This window comes from Podarcis tiliguerta, assembly GCF_965153285.1.
Source record: "Podarcis tiliguerta genome assembly, chromosome: 4".
NCBI classification, from domain to species: Eukaryota; Metazoa; Chordata; class Lepidosauria; order Squamata; family Lacertidae; genus Podarcis; species Podarcis tiliguerta.
The window spans coordinates 54,702,831-54,714,425 of NC_139537.1; the positions used below are offsets into that span (position 1 = coordinate 54,702,831).

The 11,595-nt window shown below is 41.3% G+C and overlaps 1 protein-coding gene and 1 long non-coding RNA gene across 9 annotated transcripts in view; both read left to right on the forward strand.

The window, feature by feature from the left end:
- AGPAT3 (1-acylglycerol-3-phosphate O-acyltransferase 3) overlaps positions 1 to 5,962 on the forward strand; it is a 69,939-nt gene extending 63,977 nt beyond the window's left edge. For all 8 annotated transcript variants that reach the window (XM_083437383.1, XM_083437387.1, XM_083437389.1 and 5 more), the window contains 2 exons: positions 683 to 881; positions 2,737 to 5,962. In XM_083437383.1, the coding sequence (XP_083293509.1) occupies positions 683 to 881; positions 2,737 to 2,825 (288 nt within the window). In that variant the 3' untranslated portion in view covers positions 2,826 to 5,962. The remainder of the gene's footprint in view (positions 1 to 682; positions 882 to 2,736) is intronic.
- LOC310676083 overlaps positions 1 to 9,365 on the forward strand; it is a 49,435-nt gene extending 40,070 nt beyond the window's left edge. The window contains exon 2 of the long non-coding RNA XR_014510397.1: positions 7,566 to 9,365. This is a non-coding gene — a long non-coding RNA (uncharacterized lncRNA). The remainder of the gene's footprint in view (positions 1 to 7,565) is intronic.
- Positions 9,366 to 11,595: the final 2,230 nt, after the last annotated feature.

Genomic DNA, 11,595 nt, shown 5'->3' on the forward strand with positions numbered 1-11,595 from the left:
GGAGAAGCCTCAAGGATGTAAGCACATGAGCCTGGGGCTTGTATGGGCTCATGCAGTTCTAAAACCAAGGTTTTGGGTTACATGCAAATGCAGCCTAAGTTTACTACCTTCTAACTTTCTGCAATTGATTGTGTGAATGGGGTCCTGAATTCTCGGGGCTGCCTGAGAATAACTTGGGTTCATCCATTTCCACATACTTCTAAGGACAAGTTGTGTTTTGTTTAAGCAGTAGCCATAACACTTGATGGGGACTAACAGTAGTTTCAGGTTAACACTTCATGACTAGGTTACATGAATAATGTAAAGTGTGACATTGACACACCTTTCAGCTTCCTGGGAGACTGTATTTTATTTATATTTTGTTTTCTTACCATAACCTGCCATTTTATCATCAGGGAACACCATCTCCTATCCAGACAGTGATGGCACGTAGAAGAAGGCACAATGAATAGAGAAAGGATTTGGTTGGGAATAGAGTAGCAGAGCCTAGTTTCACTAAAAATGTGTTTTTGCTTTTTAAGTAATCATGATGGAACAGAAAATATAGATTGCTTCTGCAGCAACGACTACTGGGTCACAGAGACCTGCCTCTGTGACCATATTAAAATGTACAGGCATTGAATGATATGAATGCACCCCTGCGTGTCCCCAAATTAGAAAGGTTTTTCTTTCTCTCTTCAAGGATGCTTTACAAGAGAAGTATAATCAAGAGGGTACGTTTCCTGGAGAGCAAATCAAACCTCGCAGAAGACCATGGACTCTCCTCAACTTTCTGTTCTGGGCCACCATTGTCCTGTCTCCTCTTTTCAAATTTGGTTTTGGCATTTTTGCAAGCGGATCTCCTCTCCTGATTCTTTCATTCATGGGCTTTGTTGGAGCAGGTAATAAACGCCAAGCTGAATGTGCACATCTGTATCCTGTGATACAGCCAGGCCCCACGGTCATTTGCTCAGCTTGTTAGCTGACTTGCAGTGAGGTGGGGAAGGAAGATTGTGTTAAGACAAATAAAAACTGCATTCATCTATCTATCTGTACTGGAACACAGTGGTTGTTAGACCTAATAATTAGCACTTTGAGAAGTGTACTCAGAATCTTGTCTAGTCGTACCTTGGTTGTCGAACCAAGGAGCATCCTGAAGCCAATCAGAAGCCGTGGAAGCGGCTCCGGGTGTTCGGCTTCTGAAAATTGTTAGAAAACCGGAACACTCACTTCCAGGTTTCGATTGTTTGAGAGCCAGTTTGTTCGGGAGCCAATGCGTTTGAGTTCCAAGGTACAACTGTATTTTGATTATCTTTCCCAATCGAGCTCAGGATAGGTTGCAATATACACTTCATTTTCTTTTTACAGTAGCCCTGTAGGCTGAGCAACAGTTACTTCCCTAAGACCATCCAGACAAACCTAATACATTAGCCCTTGCATCACATAGACACCTATATATAGTTTTCTCCTTGTACTAAAGCCTGTGCTGTTTTAGGCTGCAATTCTGTTGTTGTTGTTGTTGTTGTTGCTGCTGCTGCTGCTGCTGCTGCTGTTCTATATCACCCTTCATCTGAGGATCACTGGGCAGTTTGCAGTATAAAAACAAAAAAGTGCATAAGTAATAAACAAAAACAATGCTACACACACAGTTTGAATGGGTTGTTAAATATATTTTAAAACTTAGTTTAATTGTTGTACCTGCTCTTGCCTTTTACTCCTTTGAGTCCTTATCAGATGCTTGATCTCTGCACTGGTGTTCTGTGCAGATGTAGCATTTAATGATGCAAAATTCAGGGTCCTAAGGGGCTCGGCTTTCATTCCAGCCCAGGGCCTGTGGGGCCTGTAGCACTGCAGATGTTGTTGCACTCCCTTGTCCATCAGTCCCCAGCCATCATGGCCAATGGGAATGATGGAAATTGTAGTCCAACAACTTCTGGTAAGTCACCAGAAGAAATGGGTACCAATTTTGGTTTCGCTCTCTCATCTTTCCAACCTTAAAGTTAAGTTCTCCGCATTTTCACATCTGTTTGCAATTTAAAAAAATAAAATCTGCAAATGGAGTGCATTCTCCTAATATTCATATCATACTATGCAATTTTACCAACACATGCATTTTATTTTCCTTAATATTTAAATTTCCCATGATATGGTACATTTATGTATGTTGTTTTCACAAAGATATGCATTCATATGCACAGTTTACCTTTGCTTGTGCATTTTTGTTTACATTACTTGGCTAGAAAACGGCACTGCAAATTTAGAAAGAGGTCTGACATTCAGTTTGTATATTATTTTGGTTATTGCAAATTAATTTGATTCACCTTTAAATACAAACTGAATAAAATTTCTTCCCTATCCCTGGTCATAGTTTCCCTGTCCCTTTTTGGTTCCTATTGGCTGTTTGTAGATAACTTTAAAACGAGTGAAAACTCAGAAGTGGAGTTTATGGGATTGGGTATGGGAGTGCTGAATGGGATTTCTAGTAGCTGGGGCTTTAGCATGCTGAGTTGGTCCTTCCTCTTTCTAACAGCTAGGAATTTAGGGGGGGTGTAGAATGAATCAGCACAACACACACACATATATACACATACGCATATACACACATATACAGCCCAATGTGCATGGGTGTACACACACATTATGCATATGCACACATTTTGCTACCTTCTCTATGGTTTACTTTTCAGTATATAACAGATCATTAATGAACAAGGAGCGGCGTAACTCAGTCATCTCTCTTTCCTTTCTGTTTTAAAGCTTCATTTGGAGTTCGCAGACTGATCGGCGTAACAGAAATAGAAAAAGGCTCCAGCTACGGCAACCAAGAATTCAAGAAAAAGGAATAACTTCACAGATACAGTTCCAAACATATAACAAGACTATGGTATCAAATTAACTTCATTGAAAGAAAGACACTTAGAAAACTTATCTTTTTTTTCTTATTAACTGATAACTACTAATACTTGAGCCAAGACTGAAGAAATTGGAAGATTCAAGAGGAAGAGGAAACAGTTGACTACTTACCTGCCCAAGGATCCCTGTGTTCATAAGTTTGGGGAGAAAAAAAATATCTGGGCTAATATTTTGTTTTATTTTTGGCTTTCTTGTGGGTGGGAGGGGGAACTAATGGGTGTAGCTACATGCATCTTCAGATAACTGGTTTGTCTTTCAAGAGTACAACACTTGCTCGCAAGAGGAGCTACTAAATGTTTCTTCTTGCTAAAACTAATTTAATATTTTCTTATTCATGGCATTTTTTTTAAAAAAAACAAACAAGCAAGGCAGCATGAATTGCAGCAAAACACAATCTCCAGTTGACTAACAGCTGCTCCTCGAGGAGGAAGCAGTTTGGAAAAGCTACTTCATCCTTGCAGATGTTTTATTTTTAGGTTAATATTTATTCATTTCTGTACACCCGTGGCGTTCCAATGGCAGCAGTACCTGACTGATAAGCACATACTTTGAACAAGGCACTAGAATTAATGCGGTTCCAGGCTTCCCTACTCGGCAAACACATTCCTTACCCCTCATGCACTCCCAGCTGAAACAGGGATGTGCTTAGCTCAGTTTCCTACATAGATCTTGGACTTGCTATTTCTTTCTTTAAAAAAAAAAAAACAAAAAGCTTATATGATGACCCTGAAATTGTTACCAGTATGACTATGGCTGCTCAGTCTTTTCAAATTGGCAGTACTACCCCCACTGCAAAAAAAGAAAAAGAAAAAAAAAGGCTGTTCTCAGAATCTCCTGTATGGCTTGTGGTGAAAAACAGCATAAAACAACAGAGGAACCTGGAAACAAATTGTATTCAAAAAGCTACTAATTGTAGTAGATAACACAGGGTTGGTACTGTACCTCTGCAGCCTTCAGCACACTTACTTGGAAGGAAACACTACTGATTTCAGGTCAAAATTTCTTCCAGGCAAATGTGTTTAGGGCTGGAATGTCAGTTTGCCTACATTATCACGGGATATTGCCAGGTCAGACTTATTGAGGATATTCTGCTGCACATTAAGAGCTACCGGTTTGGTTTCAACAATCTCTGGCTCCGAAAACACACGTAAGAGCTAAGTAGAAAGGTTCTTGATGTGGTGGCTGCCTTCAGTCACAATGCACTGAGGTTGCTTCCCTGTGGAAAGCCATTTGTTTGCTTGACACAGCCTTCAATGTTTTGACTGGCACAGCACCTCTAGGTTTACTCCATATAACGAATGTTATAGGTGAATGACTAGTCACAAAGTCTCCCTTCAGATACTGTTTTGTGCGCAGCTGCCTTTAATAGGGCTTTGCAAATTGATTTCTGCATCACGGAAATATTTGAAAGTATATGGCAGTGGCATATATCATCTTCCAGTGCTGGGACCAAATTTTGCAATCAGATCCACACCCAAAAAACAAACAAACAAAAACAATAGGAATTAAGGTTTATAAATGGGATTCAAAGCAGAATTGGGCCCCTACTGCTCCTTGTGATGTGATAGTAACACACACATCCTCTCATAGCCAGGGGTAAATGTGTGACATCTTACTTTCCAAATGTTAGCATTTTTTAATTATTATTATTCCTCACTTGCAGGAGCTCGTTTTGAGAATACTTTTGTGTGCAACTTGGCACTCTGGAGTTTAGAAAGATTCTTTGCGGAAACGACTTACCTTAGCTTTCTCATGCTGATGAATGTTTGCTTAGGGATTTCTACGTGAAAGGTTTTTGGAATTGTCCTATGGAGCCATGATCAAAACAACCAATATCCAAACATGTAGAAAATGGCATGCAAGAGAATGGTTCATGCAGCTAGAACACTGCGCCACCAGTTCCTATTCCTGCAGAGACAAGCCATTTTTCAAATAAAACAGTTGCTTGCCTCTTCAGTGAGGGAACTACTATTGCAGAAAAAGAACTTCATTGGCTTCTTAAGTCACAGCCCACAGTATCTATGAATTTTGCTTTTCCCCAGCATAACATTGTACTGTCAGTCCCGGAATCGGTAAGCTACGCTTCCTGAAAGGGGATAAAATCTACCCTGACTAAGGGCAGACAACTTATTAACTTCATTGGAAGTTGAACCTGTGCTTCTTGGGGAGAATCCAGCCATGACTATTTTTTACTTAGTAAATATATTCTGCTTTTTGTTTTGTTTTTAAACAGTTAGACAGCTGAGCAGAGAGCTTTCTTCTCTGTTATCTAACCAGAAGACTGAACAGGCAGGATTGCGTTTTTTAAAAGTACTTGGTAAATAACACTTCCTTGTTGGAAAGGTTTTTTTCTTTCCTCTGTTTAACAGATGCTGTATAATTGCTTTCTGAAGAAGATGTTGGATATATTTTAAATGCACTTAATAACAAAAACAAAGTGGGAAAGTCCCCTGGCTGTGCATTACTATTACTTGTGAGCAAGGAGTTCTGTATTGATAGATAAGGCCAGACACTGTAACAGAATTAAGTGGGGGGCAGGCGGGAGTCGTGCAGGAAGAGTGTAAGGAAGCAAAGAGTGTACAGATCTGTTAAAATAGGTGTCCAGCCTCCACTTAGCGCAAATGGCTCCTGCTAAAAGGTATTGGGAGTACTGCATGTACATTATGGAGAGAAAAAGCAGATGTTTTCCTTCTGTTTTGTTTTCATATCATGACATATTGATCATATTTTGTTTTAGCAAAGTATACATTAATTTGTTTGCAGTTTTAGAAAGACATATCTGAAGTGTACAACATGGCACAATCTAGTACATGGCAGCTCATCTTTTTGGCTTGAAATTTTGGTTTGTCTCTTCAAATAGTTTTTTATATAAATACGCAGAGTACGTGTGAGAGAGTATTACTGGAAACAGCAGTAAGCGTGTCTCATGAAGAATATCAAGCGGTTTGGGTTGGAACAGTGAGCATAGATTTTATACCTTACACTATTTTCTTCTGGTTTAATAGAACATAGCTTGTATATTTGACTACCAAGCCCTTTGAGAGCAATAATAAACAAAATATATCATGAACTTTTTCTTTTTCTTTTTCTTTTGGTCTTTCTTCATTATTCAATTTTAATCATTATTAGAATGTGGCAGCCGTTTCCCCTTTCCTTCCATTGTCAGCACTCCATTTGTGTTTTGATGTCTTGGATTAAAATGTAACTTTTAAATGCATAGGCTGGCATCCAAAGACCTGCTTGAGATACATTCAAGAGCTTGAGCATGCCCCGTGAGGTTTGTTTGTTTTTCATTTTCCGCAACCGACACAATGCCATATTGCGCCTCTTCCTTTACCTTTGACACCTGAGATGTGTGCTTTCAGGACCCATCCTGGGACCTGCTGGCAAAGGGCAGGTAATAAATACTACTATTATTATTATTATGAAGAAGAAGAAGCCAGAGGGAGTCTTGCAACACAGCATTGAGGGAAAGGGGTTCCTGCTCATCAAGAAACACATTTGACCTTATTCTTCCACCAGGGACCCTACAAACTACCCACACAGTTGTTTGTATCTGTGCCGTTTGCTGCAAGCCATTCTGCCATTAGGTGCTCCAAAATTGTGTTGGTTTTAATGGGCCTTAGCTATAAGTTGCATTGGCTCCAGGCTAAGTTAGTTCCCCTTGAAATCCATGGGACTGGAGTAATTAGCTTGTCTGATTTAATTGTATCTTGACTGAAATTGCTCTGGAAGAAGAGCAGTAGCCCAGAATGTGTAGGGCGCATTACGTTTCTTGCCATCTCCTGTTTTGTTTTCAACGACAGAACATCGGCATTTGCCTCATTTTCATGATACTGCCAATTTACATAGATGCCAGCCTGCAACCAGTGGGATTTTGTGGCAGATCAGGGCTGCTTCCTGGTCTGGTGTTGGCATTCAGTCCAATCTGCTTCCTACCTGCTATTAGCTCCCAAGCTAAGAGGTAAAATTGCCCCACCAAAAAATGTACTGAGCAGCAAGAATACAACATTTTGGATTTGATCTTGCCAAATAGTTTTCCGGTAGCTCACACAGTGGTGGCCGAAAGGCATGGTTTGTTCCATCACTGTGTGTGCTTTATCGTGCCCTTTTGTTGGTCTTCCTTCCTCTGATTTGCGTCCTGTTTCCATTCCTCATGCTGCTGCTCCTGTAGTCTCTTCAGCCTCTGGTTTCCTCTTCTTTCCCCTTCCATTTTGCTCTCTTTCTCTTCTCTCAAGCTTTAAAGCTTTTGCTTTTAAAAATAAAGCTTCCCATACTCTTCTTCCACCCTCTCTTCTTTGTTTCTCAGCATTCCCTTATTCATTCAGTGTTGCCAGTCTTCCTAAACCTAGAATCGCTTCCTTTTCTCCTTTCCGTTTATTTAATTATTTCGTTTTTATCCCACTCTTCACTGAAGGAGCTCAGGGCAACAAACACTGCTTCTCCCCAGTGCAGAGATTTAAGCTGAGAGTAACTGGCTCAAGGTCACCTAAGCCACATTCACACCATATGTTTAAAGCACGACTATACCACTGGGTGGCGCTGGGCCACAGGGCCCAGGACTTGCTGATCAGAAGGTCGGCGGTTCGAATCCCCCGACGGGGTGAGCTCTCGTTGCTCGGTCCCTGCTCCTGCCAACCTAGCAGTTTGAAAGCACGTCAAAGTGCAAGTAGATAAATAGGTACCGCTCTGGCGGGAAGCTAAACGGCGTTTCTGTGCGCTGCTCTGGTTCACCAGAAGCGGCTTAGTCATGCTGGTCACATGACCCAGAAGCTGTACGCCTGCTCCCTTGGCCAATAAACGAGATGAGCACCGCAACCCCAGAGTCGGTCATGACTGGCATGACTGGACCTAATGGCCAGAGGTCCCTTTACCTTTTTTATACCACTTTTAACAGCCGTGACTTCCTGCAAAGAATCCCAGGAACTGTAGTTTAAGGGTGCTGAGTTGTCAGCGGATCTCTATTCCCCTTGCAGAGCTACAATTCTCAGAGTTCCCTGGGCAGATTGTTAAACCACTCTGGGAGGAGAATAAGGGTCTCCTACTACTCTTGTCACCCTTAACAAACTTCAGTTCCCAGAATGCTATGGGGAAAGCTATGACTATTAAAGTGGTATTATAGTGCTTTGACTGTATTGTGTGGGTGTGACCCTAATGAGCTTCATGGAGGCATAGGAATTAGAACCCAGTTTTCTCTAGTCCTAGGCCAAGACTCTAGCCTTACTACACTTTGACTCCCTGGGCTCTTTACACTGGCTGCAGCCAAATTCTAGAATTGAATCCTGAGGTTCTTTCTCATCCTTTAAAACATATCTAAATCTTCCCGTAGCTCTCCCTTCTCCTATTTCCCTTCCTTTTGTCGTAGAGTTTTAGAAACCAGCTTGCAAGTAGGGGTGTATCTGATAGCAAAGCGACAACGGACACATTACAACTTCCTCATTCTTTTATTGACCTTTTATTTCTTTTGATGGTACTAAGAACAAACCGGTACATTTTTAAACAAATCGTTTAAATAAGCAATTAGTGCTGCACTGCGCAATTAGGACTGCAGTCCTAGATCCACTTACTTGGGAGTAAGCCCCTTTGAACTCAATGGTACTCCCACAAAGGTTGCTCTGTGGGAAAGAATCATACCTGTCTTCTCTCATACCCAGGATGTGCTGTTCTGACTAGCTCCTCTATTGCACCGTGTTCTGTAAGGGAGGCAAAGGGTAGAACGTGATCTCAAGACACCTGTAGATAGAGAAGGGGAATGGTGTAGGAAGAAGCAATGTCCAAAGCCTTGGAGAACACCTACAACCCCCATCAGCCACAGCCAGCATGGGCAATAGTTGGGGTTGATGGGAATTGTAGTCTAGGTACACTTGCAGAGCTGCAGAGCCAATGTCAATTTGATGCGGTAAGAACAAATGATTCACCTTCACCCCATTACTTAACAACTAGAAAACTGGGTGTCCCATTTCCAGCATCTTACAACAGGGCTTGGGCTGACTTCAGTCTTGAGGGATCTGCTTACTAGGATTCCCGTGATCCCCTAATAATGCATCACAGCAAGAGGACATGCCATTATTTGAAACAGATGAGCCACAAGTAATCTGCAATCCCGAGTGTGCACTCTTGCTTCAGAATATAAGAAGTGCCTTGCTGGATCAAAACTAGCTCGTCCTAGGTTTTGAGAATCACAGCAGATATTAGAGAAATTGGGCATGGTCTCAATGTTTCCAGGACAAAGTGCTCTCTCTCTCTTTTACTGCAGTACTTGCTGACGCAAAGAGGAAACATTTTCCACATCGTGTTTTGAAGCATAAGCCTTATGTTGGTATAAGATCTTTTCAATAATGTTTGTTGTGCAATTTTCAGCAGCTGCCAAAACTACATTATCAATGTTTTTATTTTAAATTTGTATTCGTCAAATGACAACCGTGCTTTAAATTCCAAAGAATGTAATTTCAATAAATCACATTTGTTCAAGATCTGCAATTCTCACTGGAAGTAACTAATGAGAACAGAAAGCTGCAGCAGTTCCCGTTACATTATTGTTTGATCGCATTCGCTGGATTTTTACTTTCCATTGTTCCCTTTGTAACCCCACTCTTGTTAAAGGAAGCCCTCATAAGTAATGGGGGGGGGCAAGCAGGGAAAAAATACGCACCTCGTACACCTTAGCATTTTTACAGTGCAATCCTAGGCATGTCTACTCAGAGGTAAGACCCATTGAGTTCAGTGGGACTTACTGCATGGTAAGTGTGCATAGGATTGCCGCCTTGTAAAATTGGATCAATTTTATCATCATGTCTATATCGTACATCCAAGGGGCTGGAGCTGAAACATGCTGATGAGATGAAGGCCATTTGGTGAGTTCATAGCAGAGGCCAAGATTAGATAATTTCTGTTTCATAGCTCAGCCTCTTTACCACTATTCTACACTAAGCAAACAGCAATAATATATGAGGGTAAGTATTAGGGATTTGCAACTGCTCTGTATCAGGGCTGATTTTACCATTCCCTGGGACAAACTGTGATGTTAACAAAGCACCGTGAGTCCAGTCAAGACTCCACAAAGCTCTTTGTTGCTCTGCCACTCTGTTTTTCTGTATTCTGTTCTATACAGCATATATCTATGTTTTCCATGCCTATCACTTCTCTCTACTCCAGGTCTGTGGGCTTGACAAGAAGTGAGGCTTTCTCAATTCTGCCTACAGAGCGATAGAGGAGTTCTGGATTATTGTGGTTGGAGCAGAGCAGGAGAGGGTTTTTTTTAAGTTTAAAGCTTCATTTAACAACATAAAAAATAATACTTTGTTTTTTAATCAATTGTCCCCTGCCTACTTGAAAACAAAAATCTCCCACAGCTCTGCATTGCAAGTTGGATGACATACTCTCCCAACACAAACAAGCACTGGGAAAGCTAAAGTGACCAGTGCAAAGCTGCGAATGTGTTTTCTTTTAAGTACAAGCAAGAATACACAACACTTGCCCATATATCATTTTAAAATAGGAAAAAGAACCCCACTCTTGAAAGTATGAAATTAAAATGGATTGTTGAAGGCCTATAAGGATATTGCTGTCCCTTTTATGTGCAAGACCCTTTTATCATTCCCTTGAACCTGCAATTTACTAGGCTTAATCCACTTGATGCCTGCAAATTTGATAATCTTTTGCAAAAAGGGAGGGGGGGATGGGGAGTTAAAACTGTTTTTGGGTTACCCATAAGAGTGATTGGGGAACGCAGAGCTTTATTTTATATAGTGCACCTGGGAACCCGAATTGCATCTCAAAGCACACAGAAACTTGGAAACATCATTTTTAAAAATCTGCACAGAGACAAGACCCATCTTCAACCCCATGAACACCCCCAGAAAACAATTTACATTAGTCATCTAGTTGTCTTCTTAGATGCACTTATGCTCACTTTCTTTGCAATGATAAGGTCCATTGTCTTCTTCACAAATGTCAGCCGTCTCTTCCAGATTTAATGGTCTCAGATAAGACATTACTTCTAATCGCAACAGCGCGAAACCTGACATACGCAACAGAGTTCTCTTTCTTTTACAGACAAAAATGCAATGGAAACAATATACAAATGTTAAGATCAGAAATCGGCTAACTTATGGAGAGATGTACTGTATTCTTAATCGCCTGCATAAGCCTGACGGAATAGAAAGGTTTTCAGCAGGCATTTAAAAATTGGCACAGTCTGCTACTGGCAGTGTCTTCCACAGGACTGGGCCAATGACACTAAATGCTTAGTTTCTTGTTTTTGTCAAGCAAGCCTTGCCAGCTTGCGGAATGGCCAACAAGGCTTCAGCAGTTGATCTCTGTGATCAAGCTTGGACCAAAGTTGCCCAGGGCCTTGTAAATTAATACAAGGACCTTGAACCTGGCTCAGTAGTAGACGGACAGCAAATGCAGATATTTTAAGAATGGTGTCACATATTGCTAGCCAGCTGCCTTCACCAGCAGCCTGGTCACCATACTCTGCACCAGCTGACGCTTCAAAGCCAAAACCAAGGGCAGCCCTACATTGCAGAAATCCAGCCTTGATATTACCAAAACAAGAACTGCAATGGAAGGACTGTGTCTCCAGCTTGCCAACCAGGTGAAGCTGATAAAAGGCCCTCCTAGCCACAGGGGGCACCTGGACCTCTGATGTCAAATATGTATCTACCCCCAAGCCATGCACTTGCTCATTCAAGGAGAGTG